Source organism: Leptosomus discolor, chromosome 16, assembly GCF_034619465.1.
Source record: "Leptosomus discolor isolate bLepDis1 chromosome 16, bLepDis1.hap2, whole genome shotgun sequence".
Taxonomy (NCBI): Eukaryota; Metazoa; Chordata; class Aves; order Leptosomiformes; family Leptosomidae; genus Leptosomus; species Leptosomus discolor.
Window position 1 is genome coordinate 5,985,694 of NC_141406.1, and position 16,688 is coordinate 6,002,381.

Here is a 16,688-nt window from a genome sequence, read left to right on the forward strand (position 1 = left end):
GAGGGCACAGGAGCTGTTGTGGGCAAGTTAAGATACACAAGCCAGTCTTCCCCCAGTGTTATTGCAGAATAAATAATTCAAAACATCTCTTCTTAAATAACATGGTGCATTTATATAGCCCTTTGCCAGCTCAGTGACGCTTTCTCTCCTTTTCCATTAGATAGATAGATAGTGAATGCCAGTTTTCCATATAAAGAGTGGTAGATGGATGGGCAAAAACATCCAAAGCCAAATCAGCAGCCAGTTGATGGCCAGGAGTAAATCTCATGACTATTGACTCCCACCCAGCTACAACTTCTTTTATAGTGTCTGCAAGCTTGAACTGCAGAATTTTCTTATGGACACCTAAGAGTTGTTTTAGTGTGTGGAGAGGGGAAGATACAAACTGCATTAATGCCAGAGAATTGCAGAATTATGATCACAATAATCAAAATGTACAGCTGCCAGTGCTGAGCTTGGTCTTCAATCACTTCCAGCACCCTCAGGATTTTGCTGTTTTCCGTTGCTGCCTTTATTTTTTTTGCATATAGTCCACTTCTGCCTGGTGCTCTCCCTCACCCCCGTTTCTTCAGAGCTGTGCAGAACAAAGAGGAAAGCTTGATACAACTGTACAAATCATGCACCATAATATTTGTACATGCAGATTTATTTAGATTATTTATTAGTTATTCCCCTAAGGTTTCAGACATCATGATATTAACAAGCATGGTATGAGAACACCAGTGACATATGTTTATATCCCGTGTTCACAGCCTTGCAGAAAATGAGATCCTGTCTTACAGTTGTTAGTATATAAACCTTAATTAACACTATACAGTTGTCAAAACCTGAATATAGTCTCTGATCTCTCTCCCTGTCTGATCACATGGCTCTGGCTAAAGTGCCTTGGAAATGCCTGCCTTGAACCTGAACAGAGTGATTGTGGTCAGCTCTTTGCAATGACAACGTAGCATATTCATTAATTAAAGGGCTTTGTGTTTGTGTGCATGTGTGTTTTCAGGTAGAATTACAAAGACATGCTGTATCTGGACAGATTTGTTGTAAAGAATTTGTAGTAAATTGATGAGGTAATTTATGCAGTTTACTGACAAGATGAGATAGCCCAGTAGGCTATCTGCTATTTCAGTTAGTGGTTGTGGTACCCAAAATACCTCATTTAAAATTACCTTACGTCATATCTTTTGAAAATTTTTACTGCCCATGTTAATGTCTGTTAAGTGGAGAAACTGATGTTTGTTACATGGGCGTGCCCACTCAGAGGCCGCTGTAGTCCAGCTCTTGTTTTTTTCTTCTGCAGAGAAGGGGGAGTAGAAAGAGCTGGGAATGGAAAGTCAAAGGAAACAATTTGCAGCTTTCTTTGGGAAGCAGCCTTTCATTTTGACCCCACTATCAATGACTCCTGAAGATGCTGCATCTGCTTAAAATTTTCTTACCATGGCTGGGGAGTTTTTCATAGAGATTTGAAGCTGATTCTGAGGGATCCACCAGCTCACAACACAAAGAGCATTACAAACAACCACTGGTACTGAACCTGCAATGAATAGTACAAGACCATCACAAAAGAAACTGGTGATATCATAGTCCCTGAATTTCCAGGATACCATCTTGTTTGATGATGCTCAAATAAACTTAGCAGAACACACAAAGCATCAATGCAAAAAAAGATCAGCTAGATAAAGGTTCTGGATTAGAGTTTTGTTATTCTTCTTCACGTTAATTAATTAACCGGGCCACAAAAACTTTATTTTCAAATGCACAATTTTGTATCACTATCAGGCTACCAGCTAGGAAAGCTTAGTAGTATCACAGTTGTACATGGGAAGGTGTAGGAGCAGGTGAAAACAGTATGGAAAATGCCTCACCATTTAGGTACTCGAGGACTTTTAAAGTTTTTTCTTAAATCAGTTTCTCTACCCAGCTGGAACTTACTTCAAAGTTTCTGTGATGATTTAATCCAGAAAGTTAATTTTGTGTCTGTTGATTTTTTATTTTAAATGTTAGCTTTAATTTTTACAGTAACAAAATTGGAAGAATTATCCACTGTCCACCCTGTTTTGAAAATAGTTTGGTACATATGTATTTTATTTTCTTTAGGAATGGCAATTGCATCAGACAACCTCTCAATTCTTCTGAACGCTTAATATTAACAGCTGGTACTGCCAGCTGTAGGACTCACCACTTCTGAAAGGAGATTTTCCATCTTATATCGAAAGGGTAACTGGTCCCAGGCAGACAGAACTCCGTTAGACGAAGGAAGTGTTTTCTGTCATGCCTTTTCTGCACCTTCTGCTTAAGTAATCATCTGACTCTGAGACTGAGGTTAATGTTTGTTTTGTATGATTTCTATTGACTGATGTTTTTGCAGCAATTGGACAGTGCTTAGAATGGGTGGATTAAATATTTCAGTGACTTGACTGGAGAGGTCCTTCTGAATGAGAACATTTTGCAGCACGGGTGCTCCCTATTTTTGTAGAGTGAGTGAAACCAGATGGAATATAAAATCTAACCCAGGTTTCAGTTGTTGGGACAGACACAAGTGCTTTAATATCAGAGCTTCTTCTGTGGCTATTCCTTTAGAAGTAGTAAGCACATTATTTGAAATTTTTAAATAGAAAACTCCCTAAACCTCAACACTGATTCAGTGCTCCAGCACAATGATAATCAATATGAATGGTTAAACTGCAGAAAGATAGGACTTATGGTCCTACTAAAAAGGAGGCATGATACACCATTTGTAGCTGTGACAGAAAATGGAAGAATAATTGATTGTCCTGTATGAAGGCAGAAGAGTTTGGGGAGGGAAGTAATTAAATGCTGCAGTGGCCAGCAGTATTAACAGCTCTTGAACAGCAGCAGTACATGTGTGCTGTGGAGCATAGGAGCGCTAAGGTGTAGTATTGTATCCTGATGTGCACTGGTAGAGTGCAACGTGTCCTAGACCTGTACGCGGATGGCAGACGTTGGCTAGCACAGCTTCTGCTTTTTTTTTTTTTTTTTTTGAGCAGTTAATCATTTATAAAATGGGGTGAATTTTCCAGGTGTCTACTCTCTCAATACTCTCTCAAATAGCCTTAACCCCTGTCTCAGTCCAGGGCTCTGGACCTCTAGCTCTCTGCACTGCCTGTATATTTGTTAACCCTTGTGCCATCCATGAGGTACCCAGAATAAGGCTGAGAGCACCGCTTACACTACAAATCTTGCTCCAGATTTTGCTACAACTGATATGCACGGAAGGTGCAGTCAGTTTGCTCCAAGATGCAGGCGAGAGTTCCTCTGTATAAAATGTCCAAGGACTCGGGCTAATCCCTGACAGTCATTATACAGGCAATCAGGATATACAGTTACTTGATTTCAGCTCAATAAAATAGAACAAAATCGAGTCCTCTCTGTTATTCTACCAGGTATTTGTTCATGTGCAGCGTTCATGATCAATACTAGGTCCTTTACAGTGTGATATTGTAAAGAGATGACATGAAAATTGTTTGCAAGATGTTTATGTTTCACCCTCTCTTCATCCTGCTCTTAATCCTGAGCTTACAAAGTAACAAACATAGAAACGAATCCGGCTTCTTTAAAATGATAGCAAAGGAGAATGATTTGAAATAAAATTGATGTGTTATGCCTGAAAGTGGTTTTCATGTGCCAGTTCTGAGAGGTGTCTGTAGTTACTAATATCTTCCTGCTGCAGAGCTGTTCTAGGAAGGAGCCATTGTCTCTCACCATGAAAAGCAAAGATGAATATAAAATAGGACTACTTGGATTAATGACAAGCTCTCTGTTGATTACTTTTTGGGTTATATTTTATTGAGAAAAGTCCATGTTAAGGTTTAGCTTTCGGTTTGTTTTTGAGACAGGGCTTTTTGTCAGTGGAAGTTGCTTATGGCGGCCTATCAGAGCTTGGTGCAGAATGTCTTTTCTTCGGTAGCATTCTTCTCCACGGCCTGATGGTGTTTCTTCTTAAATTGCCGTGTTTTGAATTCTTCTGTGATTTCGGAAGTTGACTTCCCTTTTGTTTCTGGGAGGAACAGGTAGATGAGAACCGCTGAAATGATCAGGACAGCAATAAAGATGAGGAAGCAAAAAGGACCAAGAAGCATCTGGAGACAAAAATAGAATAAGATGAGTGATTTCCCTGATAACACTTGCCCCTATAGATTCTTGAAAATTGTTAATTTGTCCCTGTGGAATGAGGAATAAGTTGATTTTACAGGAGTATTTATTTGTCTTTTCAATCTGTTCTTGAGGCAGCAGATGATGTCTGAAGTCTAGGGAAGTGTTTTACATAAATGGCCTCCATGTGCCAGTAGCAATAAGGGATTCACAGCTTTGGTCATCTCCGAGGCATTTCATCCTACTCGCTGGCCAGACCAGCCTAGAAAACCAGTTTAAATTGGTAGAGTCAGAGAAGATTTGAATCAAATTACATACGACAGCAAAGGGGAAAATCATTCCAGTGAAAGCGAGGCCCAGCCAAACGATGATTCCACCAATTACAAAAGCGGAGGACCTTGTTGAGAGGGTGAAGATTTCATTCATGACAGATGCAACGGCTCCAGCTGAGGAAAAAACATAAAAAGCAATGGAAACGTTGTTGTAGTTAACCATTTTCCTTAAAGTGAGTGAACTGATGTCACTGGTCAAACATAGCGCCACTAAGTCAGGTTTCTGTGAGATTATCTAAACTTGAGCAGCACAACCATCTCTATCTGAATTCCCTCACAGACTTCTCTTATGGTCCATGGAGAGAGATGGACACCCCTGAAGTGCAGTTTCTATCCACTTGAGATAGGTGGATATCACTCTTCATTGCCCATAGGAGACACCATGGTGGGAATTCTGTTAGGTTTTCAAGACATTCATGATCCTCATATACAGCCCTTACAATAATAAAACTGCCATTTGAATTTGGAAACTGTAATAACTAAAAGTAGTGTTTAGTCAGGGAACTTTCAGAGTAAATATTGGTCTTAGGTGAGCGAGGTCCTAATAGAGAGCTGTAAGTTTGGTTCTGATGTAGATGATTCAGAGTGACGTTATGAGAGGATGAGAAAGGACAGACCAATGCTAAGAGACAGGACCATGCGTGCTATCAGGTACCATTCTTTAACAGAGTAGGCTTTCACGAGTGAGTTGAGAAAACTCTGATCTTTTAGAAGAGGCTACCTCTGCCCTTAGGCAAAGACAGAAATGGGCCAATTGAGCCTGTGTGCACTGAACAGCATTCACACCCTCCAAAACAAGTCTTAGTGAATTGATTACCAAGTGTTTTTTTGGCTTGAACCTGTAATCCAGTGAGAGGAAACAGGGTCCTGTTTCATCAGGGTCTGAATAACTTCAAATAATTTGTTAAAGGAATTGTTTCTTGGGTCATTAATTAATTAAAAATTGGGACTCCCCCAATTTCAGTCCAAACTAAGCTGTTGATTTTCAAAGATCTATTCCCACAGTCTAGTTCTACTTCCATACATTCATGGCCTGTGCTTATCCATGCGGTCCAAGGTCTCCTGTTGTTGCTTTTACCATTGTACTCACCTGGTCCTATTCCATAGGCAATGATGAATAAAAAGACAAGAGTAACACTGCAGTAACGCATCCAGAAGAACTGATGCTAGACAAAGGCAAAAGGAGAGAAGAGAATGAAAATTAATTTTATAGCTGTAGCATGGCTGATCCAAACATATAGGAGAAGCAATATTTATGAAAAAGCCCATGACGCTGATCTCTGTAGCAGATGCTCACTAGAGTTACTTCTCTTTCCGTACTGAATAGAGTGGAAGGCCAAAAGTAGCCTGTAGGGTCATATCGACAGAGATGAGCTGAACTGCACCCTGGTCTGAAAAACAAGTAACAAATTCCAAGCTGATTATAGCATTGGGAAAACTGTTACTGATTTAACTTAATTATCTTATTGAATTAGACAACTTCAGAGGAATGTCTAAATGTCTTGTGAACAAGAAAATACCTGTGAAACAGAAAAGAGCTGAAAGTTTATGGGCTGAGACCAAGATTGCCATGCAGTGCAAAACACTGGTGCTACTGAAACCATGACACAGGGTTCCTCACTACTTTCCACCACACCGACTGGAAGTAGCTAGAGAGCTGCACTGTGTAGCTGGATCACTTGTACCAAGGGTGGAAACTGGTGGCTGTTGGAAGGGTCAGTACACACTGCTTCTGCTGCAGGAGGCATGGGATAGCAAATGGGAAAGGTGACAGCAAGGATGCTCATCTAGGGATTTAAAGGACAGCAGAACAAGACATAGGTGAGGTTTGGAGAAGTCAGGCAGGCAGAGAGCTGGAGGAAAGCTATGCCAGGACAATGGTTTTACAAAATGCTTTTCACTGACTGTTTGAAAGCCTGAATAAAATAGAGCTACAAGGCAGGAAAAAAAAAAGCCTTGCAGAGGTGCTACGAGTTTGTATTCAGAAGATGTTCTGAGAGAGACATTCGCTTACGCTCAGTAGAAGGCTTGTTTCAAGCAATGCCAGTATGAGTGCCATCAGCAAATAACCACCCCACAGGAGAATCCGGCGTCCAAAACGATCGATAATGGAGCTCTGAAGAGTAGAAAAAAAATGTGTATCACTGGAAGCATGGCAAAATCCAGCTGTCAGCTGTCCAACAAATCAAGCATTCTTCTTGAGTTCTTTTTACTTTAGAGAACACAAATCTTATGGTACCAAGTTTGTTATTTTATTGAATTCCTTCTTGCCTGTCTAACACTATGAATTACCATCGCTGCCCAGCATTGCAGCTACTTTTTCATAAACACTCTAATCAGGGAAAGGATGTTATGACCCCATTTGAATATACAGATATACACAAATATATGGAAATAAATATACGTATTTATGTTTGGATGACATTTCATTTGTATATGTATGAATAAGAGATGGATTCTTATAAGAAACTATGGAGAATATGGGAAGAAAAATGTAAAAGGTGGGACAAAATTTGGAGCAGATGGTAACAACAACTTTACAGATTTATGCAGTATCACAGAAAAATTCTTTAGTTCGTAAGGAGAAGATTAATTTTCTTTAAGGGAGATATTAGACTCAACTCACATGTACTTTATCTCTGAAAGCCCCAGAAACGTCTGACTTACACAGAAGATGATAGAGATGAGCTCAGAAATTGCAACTCCTAGAGATACGTATGGGATTATGCTTTCCTGCAGGTTGGCTGTCTGAAAAATTTCTGAGGTGTAAAAGGTGATCTGGGAAATAAGAAACATTTTCAAAATTAAGCATAGCCAATAGATGTGATATGTGCTTATCCACCATCACTTAGAACTAGATTTGTCATCACTGCAAAAGCAGCAGTACATTATTGCTACTTAGTGGAGGTGACATACCTACTTGAGATGTGAAAAATCAACAGGTTAATGGAGATGAAGAAAAGGGATTTGAAAGTCCAGGAAAAAAAGGAGCTGAAAGGATCATACTGCCTGTAAGACATGGGAAAAAGATGTAGTTTTTGGCAAAGAGGAAAAGGAAAGGGACAAGACAGGGAGTGAAGACAAAGAAAAGCAGATCTCAGTCTTAGCAGACCATACATTGTCATACAAACAGTTGACTCTGTCACCCTTTTCCAGTTGCTAAGCAGAAGCTGGTCATCTGCAAAGTCCCCAATGGACCAGGCACCGTTTCCCTGTCAGCAGAGCACGGAGGTGCCTCCTCTGCCCACATTGCTGGCAACTGTAGTAAACAAGGTCCAGCAGAGTGCACACGCTTAAGCAAGGCTCACAGAGAGAGACCTATAGGCAAGTGATAAAAATGACATCCAGGGGAATGACTATTACCTTGGGCTGTATTAGGCTCAGCCACCTGAATGAGGAAACAACTGAAAGGAAATTATTTAATGGATAGATCTCCTTTATCGAATGGAATGAAAATTGGGTGGCAATATCTGGCCGTCTGCTATTGCAAAAGTCAAAGAAGATGGAACTGGAAGTCTAGATAAACAGATCTCTGGATTGTACCAAGCCTTAGGGTATTTATAATCCTTTCTCCTGCAGAGTCTTTGGTAATACAGCCAGGGGAATGAGCACAACAGTACCCTTGCAGGAACTTATGCTGAGTTGGATCTCTTCTATTCCCACCTGAGAAGCTCCCTTAAAGGTATGAAGAATACTAGTAATGATACTACAGATCTTTACAGGCAGTGGGTTCTGTGTGAGGAGGAACAATGTAGATCCAGAGGAAAGCGACAAGGTGGAACTGTGGTACTTAATAGTAGATCTAAGCATGGAAATAGGGTATACTCAACTGCACTCAGGCCACAGAGCTGTAGACTCAGTAAAAGGAGGAGCATGATACTCAGCTGCGGATACACGGATGGTTCTTTCAGCACCTCTAGGACATTCATGATTTTGGTGCCTTTTGTTACAGCCTTTTCCTTCATCATGTCATCAAATTCTGTGTGACAATTCCCTTCTCCCCAGAGTTGCTTCATGGCTACAGAAGAGACAGAATGAGGTGTACTCCTTCGTCATCTGATCTACTCAGGATTCTGTGTTTTTCAACTTTTAATGACATTAAACACTTGCAGTTCAGTTCATGCTTTGATTCATCAGTAATTGAGCAAAGAACTAGGATATAGCTTACTGGAACATGCTGAGACTTCCCTGGAAAATAGCTTTCAACTTGCTGTAGTGTTTAAGGGTAGGCCTTAAATATTTCTGATGACTCCAGTTAGTCTGGAGGACTTTAATCACGTAATTATCAAGAAAACTGTGGTTGGCTAATAGAAAAGCCGATTCCCTCCATTAGCTTCACTTTCCCAAGAGTTATAGTTTAACAAGTTAAGGATCTAAAGTTTATTTACCTTTCAAGCAACCAGCCTTGTCTCCTTTTTGCAGCAAGAGATAGGGAGGAGACTCAGGAAAGAACGGCAAAAAGAGCAGTTGAATCAATGCCACCAACCCAGAGAAGGACAATAGCACATTCCACATGTCGTCAGTTCCTAAGAGATCTCTATGAAAGCACGTTAGAGTGTGTTTATAGTCCAGTACAATTACAGTCTATAGCTAGGTTGGTATTTTCTGGATCCTAGACTACCTTAAGAAACACCATATACATACAGACCTTGAAAAGACAAATTGAAATAGAAGGTGTTTAGGCTAGGGAAAGGAAAATAGACTAATACTGTATTTCTACTGCAAGACTGAGATTTTTGTTACAATTTGAGTATTTTCTAAAGGTCAGTGAATTTTGAATATTCCCACAACAGCCCTCTGAACCAAAACTGCAATTCTGCATGAGGTTATCAAAAAATTAGCAGAGATTTATTAAGAGTGTTTACATATAATCTTTTCTTATTAACTTCAGCAGAGAGACCGCACCTCCAGAGAAAGGCCTTTCTCTCCCTAGTGAATGACATGGAAACCTCAGTGACTGGTGTGGGGCAGATGCATCCTTTTTGACAGCTGTAGTTAAGCAAAGTAAAACCCCACCCTTAGAGTATGGGTGTTTCTAGGGCTGGGAGAACAACATTTCCCTGCCATACAGAAGACAAATAAATAGAGAATAGGATGAGAAGAGTAGCACAAGTACCGTAATCCAAGAATTCTTGCTACAGTTTTTCCTAGTGCAAGAAACAGAGAGGAGGTCACATTTACAAATCCACGCAACTTCTTAGGTGAGATCTCTCCAACATACTGAACATGGGCATTCATATTTATCCCTAAAGTGAAGAAAACACGAGAGCTAAAGTTATAAAAAGTTATAAAAAGCATCATTTCACCTTCAGATAAAGGTAGCTATCTCTCCTCTCTTCTGAACTGTTTGGTGTATATCCTCCACAATAATAGGCTGAACATGTGCCTTTTACTTTAAGCAAGATGTTTAACTAATCCATCAGATCTCTCTCAACAAGACCTCTTGAAGGCAAGGGACACCTCATCTTACCTCTTCCTGGTCTGTTCCTTGTTCCCCTGGGGTTACAGTGCATGCCTGGGTACTCCCAGCAGGAAGATTTCTGTATCCACCCCAAAGAAGTCACATTAACATGGAGTAGTGGGGACTCCTACCAGCACCGATGCCCTCGAGGAAGCGCCCAATCAGGATCATCTCAAAAGACTTGGCTCTTCTACTGAAGCCAGTATGCAGTGTGGCTATTATTAGGACCATGTCGTTGAACAGCAGACATTTCTTCCTGCAACAGCAAACAACGTGTGGGTATGATCCATGTTTTACTTTTTCGTCTTTGACTAATGTCTGCCTGTTCTCTGGATTTACAGACCAAGCTGTGGCCATGTTTAAATCATTGCTTATAGAACAACCATATCTGATTATGAAAAGGCTTGATGTCTTTGCAGGGGAGTGGAAAGGGAGAAGCTAGATTCCTCTTTTCTACGCTAATGCTATGTAAGCACACCATGAGGCTGAAGGAAATTTCTGCAGGATAAATACTGATAAGGAACAGTCTTTTTCACTTCTTTCCTGTGGGCAAGGCTCCCATCTCAAACACTGCACGTCTCCCCAGAACAAGGGAAATCCAGCTTCACTCAGAACTTGCTTCACTGACCACCCTAAGCGAGAATGTTCTGGCTTTGTCCTTTATGGCCACCCTCAGAAGGAGGGTTCTGATTGTGGCCTAAGGTACTTCTGCTTATCTTTCCTGAAACTCTGATTATTCCTACGGAAGAATGAACATGCACAATTTTTTTAAAGGCTGTGATCAATTAAAAAAAAAGCTTTTGCCTACAGAGTATCTATCCCCTTCTGCACTGCTGCAGTGTTGTTGGGATCCCTAGGGCATTATTGCCCAAAAAAAGAAGCGAAAATACAGGAACTGTATGGCACCAAAAACTGTGACAAGGACATCAGAAACAGTTGCATATTCTTGTCTCTCTAATGTACCTAGGTGTAGTTATAGATGCTGAGCAAATTCTGCATGAAGAGGGGGCAGTGAGAATTCTGACATCCGTTATATTAGGTGAGTAGTATTTAATTGCTTCCCTTGTTGCAGCCTTGATTAGCAAGCTGTTGGGAAATATACTTACTTTCCATATTTTGCAGTCAGATATCCACTACACAGACACCCTATCATTCCACCTACACAGTACACAGACACGACGAAGGACCACAATAACATGAGCGTCTTCTGATGCAGCACAGAACCGTATCGCTCCAGCCAAGTTTCGTTGATAAAATTCTGAATGTACTGGGACAGAAAAAAAGATTTTCATTCCACTGAGGCACTAATCACAATAGTTCTTCATAATGTTTACAACTTAGAAAAATTAGACTAATAGTCATTACTAAAAGCACAGCTATGGGACACTTGTTTGCAAATTAGTATTGCTATTTTCTCTCATACACCCTACTAATGTAAGAGAATCTTTCAAAAATTAATTCTATTCTTTAGTCTGTTGAATCCTGCCTCTCCTACACCAAAATATTGGGACCCTTTATTGATTCTAGTGAAGTGCAAGTGTTCTTGTTGCAAGTCGTGGGTATAAAGAGAAAAGACCTGAACTGAAGGTTGAAACTCAGTCAGCTAGTTTTTAATCTTTTTTTCTCCATGGCATAATCTTTAAGGATTAATGCTTCAATATGTTGTCTTCCTACAGTTCTGTGGGAAGTTGTGTGAAGCTCCTAACAACCATGCGAACTCATTTTGTCCTTTGACAGTGGACAGTATGGCATTGGAAAGGGTTGGGAATAAACTCACATAGCAAGACCTATCAGATTTTTTAGAACATCTTCAAAATGCAAGGCCTAGTCCTGTGAAGAGCAGTTACAGATGTGATTTTTATGAAGGCTTTGCTTACCGGAGAAGTATAATTGATCACAGACATTTGAAAACCAGATAGGTGGGTCCCACCAATTCCTAGCACCACAATCATCAGCAATAGCTTCCGGTATTGAACCTGCCAAAGATGATGAAACACATCCTAAATTCCTGATACCAGCATGGCTTTCAGACTATATATCTTCTATCTATCTTCACATTTCTCTGATTAAGAAGCCTTTAAAACACAGAAACTCATTTCAAATTTTTCAATAATCAAGCAAAATTGCTGGGAAATTGTTAAGTTGCAAATCTGCACATTCCTTTATGTTCCTCTCCTGGTCATTAGCAGGCTGAAAAGATGCAATCTTTAACTCTGTTATTTATGCTAGCCACAGAAATAAAAAAAAAGTAATCATAAAAGCCTTGTTCAGATAGTTTGTGTTTGGTTTTGTACTAGTAAGAAGCTACAGCTTTCTTGAATCCCTTTTTTCCTTCAACTTTGCCTCCTCAGAGACTTTATTATCTCGATAGGAAACTGCATTTTTAGAGTCCCTACTTGAATGACTCCTATTTGAAATGCTGTGTTTCCATGATGTACGCTGGATTTTAGAGCACTCTTCACGAGCACATACGTTTTCAGGCATTTAGTCAGGTCACACTCTAAACAGATGAGTATCCTCAAGTATTCTTTAGAGTGCAGGGCAGTAGAGTGGGAGGATTTTTTCTGTTTTGTCTTTTTCATTGCCACTATTTTCTCTGTCTTCCTCAAAATGCCTATTCTTCCCTGGTTTCCCAGGTCCTGTTTTAAACATCTTACTTTCTTGTATTTCTAATACATTTTCTGGAGATGCCACGTAGTCAGTCTTACTGCTGAATCAGTGTTGTCCCAAGCATGTGCTCTGATGCTCATTTTTGTTACAAGAAAGACTGCTTGATTCCCTTTGCTGTAATCTTTAAAGATCATGCTACTGTTAGTGACTAGGGCTAGAAGACAAGAAGTGGATACTCACCAGGTCTGAGAGGAAACCAGCCATTTCCCCTTGAAAACCTGCCTGCTCTGAGAGCCCTTGTCAAGTTTGTCAGATGAGATATGTTTTCTACGCTTAGATATAAGAAGTTGGGATCGTAGCACAGAAGTTAAATTCTAACCATACGTGGCTTTTAGAGAATTGAATCCTCCTCCAACACTGGCCAGGGCCTTTTCTTGCTGGTTTAATTATTTTAAGACCCAAATATGCCAGGCTGATTACAACATTGGTAAATGTTTGTCCTTCATGTATTTGGAGCGCTCCCCCTTACTCGCACTGCTAAAACAACTGCGTGTTCCTGTTGTGTGAGGAGTCAGATGAGGCTACCAATCTTTCCTTTGGGGGAGCAGAGTCCCTCTTCACTTCTCTGACAAGCAGCTTAAGCAGAGTGCGTTTTCCTCCTCTCCAGTCTACTACAGAGATAAGCCACTTTGTGTTGTAGCTGAGCTGTAACACCTCTTCGTGCATGCTATAAGATTTTCAATTGCTTGAAGTGATTTGAATAATTTCCCAGTTGCAGGACATGAAGTATCAGAATATTGGCATATTGGGTCCTTGCTAACACCCAGTTCTTTATAGAGGGTCACGCTGTTTCCAGAACCACTAAAAAGCCTCACTCTTACCTCTCTGTAACAATGGAGATGGCCTACTGTGTGCCAGAGCGGGATGCTCCTTCTGTTCTGGCTTGAGAATTGATTTTAAGAAGTACTTTTCACCTTAAAAAAATTTATTTTGGATCAGCTAAAGACTTGACTATTTACAAAGAGTGTAAGTTAGTTCTTGCTTCCTTCAGGCTTCTACATATTACATGTAACATTTTGTACTACACCAAATACAACACGGTTCACTCTGTACTACAAAGATTTCACTGTCTACAGATAGTGCTGAAACGGGAGGTGGGAAGGTGGGGCTACAGTTCTGAAGGCAACAGAAGGTTTGCTCAGGAGCATGGCAGAAGGACAACATTCCTCTTACAGTTTGCTTTTCATGTTACAGCAGCTGACAACAGCCCCACACTGTTCCCTGGACTGTATGCCCTGCAGCAGAGGGCAAGCCTGCTGAGTCATGCCTTGACCTTTCTCCTGCTGGATGTCCCAGTAACGCTCTCTCTCCAAACCCTCTGCCTGGATGTCTTGTTGCTCGTCTGTACAGTGAAATAATTCAAGCTGAATTCTTCTTTCTACCCGTTCTGTTTTTATTGTTCCTGAAATCTTCATCAGCCATAGTCGTGTATTTAATTCCTTCCCCTCTCAGCACAGACTCCTCAAATGTTATCAACTCCTCTTCTAAAACACCCCAGAATCTACATTTCTCTTCAATTACTACCGCAAAAATCCCTATTTTTATTTAAGTTTTTTCTTTCTTCTTACAAATTCCTCCAGTCACTTCAACACTGGCCACTGCCCTCCCCTCAGCCAAAGATTTTGCCATCACAGAGAAGACTGCAGCCAGGTTGTACAGCTATTTGCTGTCCTCTCTTACCACCACCACTGCCTTTATATTCTAGGATCAGACCAGAGCTGTGTCCAGCAGAGTGTCCAGCCGTCAGTTGCAAATAGCAGTTGTAGGCAAAAGCATAAGAACTGAGCAAATGTGCAGTGATGCTTTCCCTGTGCATCTTCCAGGCCCCAGCGATGCACAACCCTGGGACTTTGTTGAGGATTAACTTTGTCAAGGATCAACTTTGTCAAGGAGCAGATCCTCCTGAAGGCTCTGCTATGGCACATGGAACATGTGGAGGTGATTGGTGGCAACCAACATGGCTTCACCAAGGGAAAATCCTGCCTGATGAATCTGGTGGCCTTTTATGCTGGAGTTACAGCATCAATTGACAAGTGAAGAGCAACTGATGTCATCTGTCTGGACTTGCGCAAAGCCTTTGACAATGGAATGGGTTGCCCAGGGAAGCTGTGGCTGCCCCTTCCCTGGAAGTGTTCAAGACCAGGTTGGATGGAGCCTTGAGCAACCTGGTCTAGTGGAAGATGTCCCTGCTATGGCAGGGGCGTTGGAACTACATGATCTTAGAGGTCCCTTCCAACCCAAACTATTCTATGATGATATGATTCTGTGATCAGGATGGCATCTTTGTATTTTTTCCTTCCATGCATTTACTGAGATCTCTTTGAATTCTTGGAAGCTTGTGTTGCTCCTAACTCCCATGGTGGAAAGGCCTAATGAGATACCTGAACAATCGAGTGTTATTTCTTGCTTTCTGTCAGGACACACTAAAAGCCACTTTTGAAATAGTTACCCCTCTCATTTGCTGTTTCTCTTGTTTTATCTTTACTTTCCTTTTAACTTCTTCTGTTTGCTGTGTCAAATTTGAATGTCATATCTCTGTTTCCAGACCTTTTCATGCTGTACTGTCCCTTGCAAGACTGTTTTTCTTTTCCCTTTTAAAGGGGTTCTGCCAGACTAACAGCAAAGCATTTTGCTAGACTCAGACAGCAGGGTTCAGGCATCTTAGAGTGGGGCCATGGGCAGAGAGCAGATGAGTCTGAATGAAGTAGCGGAGAAAGGTGGATTTGTTCTTTGAGCTGAGGATGGGAAGCTTGGCTGCTGGAAGGAAGGACACACATGGCAGCTCTGGGTCTTTCTGGAGGTGTTTTTAAACACTCTGTCTGTGGCCAGATTTTAACATCTGGTTGATCAAACAGTCCCTGCAGAGCCCTGTTTCTGTTCCTCCTGTTGTCTGTGTTTTCCAGAATACTCATACTGTATGAGTATTATTTCTATCTGGCCTCACACTTTTGTTCAGTGCTGTAATAGGGGAAAAGGAAGACTTAAATACCTAGTATAGTTCTTATTTATTTTCCTAAAGAAGAGGACAGAATGAGTCTTTCCAAGAAATGTGATTGTTCCAGACCCGGTACTTAGCTCACTCAATACCCTTGGTTGGAGGGATTTTGGTGTTGCACTTATGTGATCCTGGAAATCAAATAGATATACTGCAGATTCACAAGTACTTCTTTAACCTTTATTCCCAGTCCATGCTGGTTTATGGTAATGTTAATGATTTACCACGCTTTCCCTCTTGCGGACAGTATTTACTAGTAGGAGGGAAGAAGGGAAGAAGTCAGGCATGCTGGACAAGATCACGCTGTAGAAAGACATGAATAAGGAAATGAGTTTTTAGTGTCTTATAAGACACTAAAAACTTCCTTGCTGAGAACCAGTAAGGTTGAGAAAGACCAGACCAGATAAAGACTTTTAAAATAATCAAGATCTTACCTAATCCTTTCTTTTCAAAAGACTTTAAATGTTTCATTTTGGTTTTTTTGTTTCTTTTTTTTTTTTTTCTCTTCTCCTGCATTTTTGACCAGAAGAAGGAATGTATGTTGGTTCTTACTCTGGTATTTTGCAATGCATGACCTCCAGCCCTGAAGCTATAAACTTTGTCTAGCTTTTTTTGTAATATGAAGATTGTCCTAGGAAGGATGGCTCTGTTGGGAAATTCCACTGCCCTTGGCATCAGCTCTTGGCACTGCTACAAATATTGTTAGGGGATAGTGCGAAGATAAAATAGCAGGAGCCTTAGGGCTGTGAAGGAAACTGCCACTCAATATTCTGATCCTTTTGCAAATTTTATTGTGCAGCACCTGCAACAGTCAGTAGTGAAGATCTTATTTCCAGAACAAGACAGACACAACATTCCCTGGCCCCAACGACACACTCCTAGAAGACTGGGTCTCCTCTGTCTCTGACTCTTCAATCAATGAAAACCAAATCCAGGCGTGATCAGCAGGATGTGTTTTCCTAGTCACTGCTTTTTTGTTTCCTTATCAGTAAACTGCAAAGCATGAAAAAAGCAAGAGTGTGTCATGTATACTAACGAATACAAAAAGTGAGGCCCTTTTTACCCGTTTTGTAGTGAAAATGTGGAGTATTCAGAGACCTGGAGAGAGAAACAAACACTC

The 16,688-nt window shown here is 40.8% G+C and overlaps 1 protein-coding gene across 1 annotated transcript; it reads right to left on the reverse strand.

The window, feature by feature from the left end:
* Positions 1-3,890: 3,890 nt before the first annotated feature.
* Positions 3,891-12,777, reverse strand: LOC104344347 (solute carrier family 2, facilitated glucose transporter member 11). Its single transcript, XM_009948461.2, has 12 exons — positions 12,754-12,777; positions 11,781-11,879; positions 11,010-11,170; positions 10,035-10,159; positions 9,559-9,688; positions 8,831-8,979; positions 8,273-8,460; positions 7,110-7,220; positions 6,457-6,558; positions 5,533-5,608; positions 4,429-4,556; positions 3,891-4,097 (listed from the first exon to the last, which is right to left on the reverse strand). Exons 1-12 carry the CDS (start codon positions 12,775-12,777, stop codon positions 3,891-3,893), a joined length of 1,500 nt encoding a protein of 499 aa, XP_009946763.1.
* Between the last annotated feature and the right edge of the window lie 3,911 nt (positions 12,778-16,688).

What these genes read in the sequence shown, in the direction of transcription:
- LOC104344347 (XM_009948461.2), bottom strand. Translation starts at nt 12,777, where the DNA reads ATGGCTGGTTTCCTCTCAGACCTG. An exon ending in TGATCAATTATACTTCTCCG is followed by an intron (nt 11,171 to 11,780) that starts GTAAGCAAAGCC and finishes TTTCTGTCCCAG; the next exon opens with TACATTCAGAATTTTATCAA. An exon ending in AGCTCTGTGGCCTGAGTGCA is followed by an intron (nt 7,221 to 8,272) that starts GTTGAGTATACC and finishes CTTATTTCCCAG; the next exon opens with ATCACCTTTTACACCTCAGA.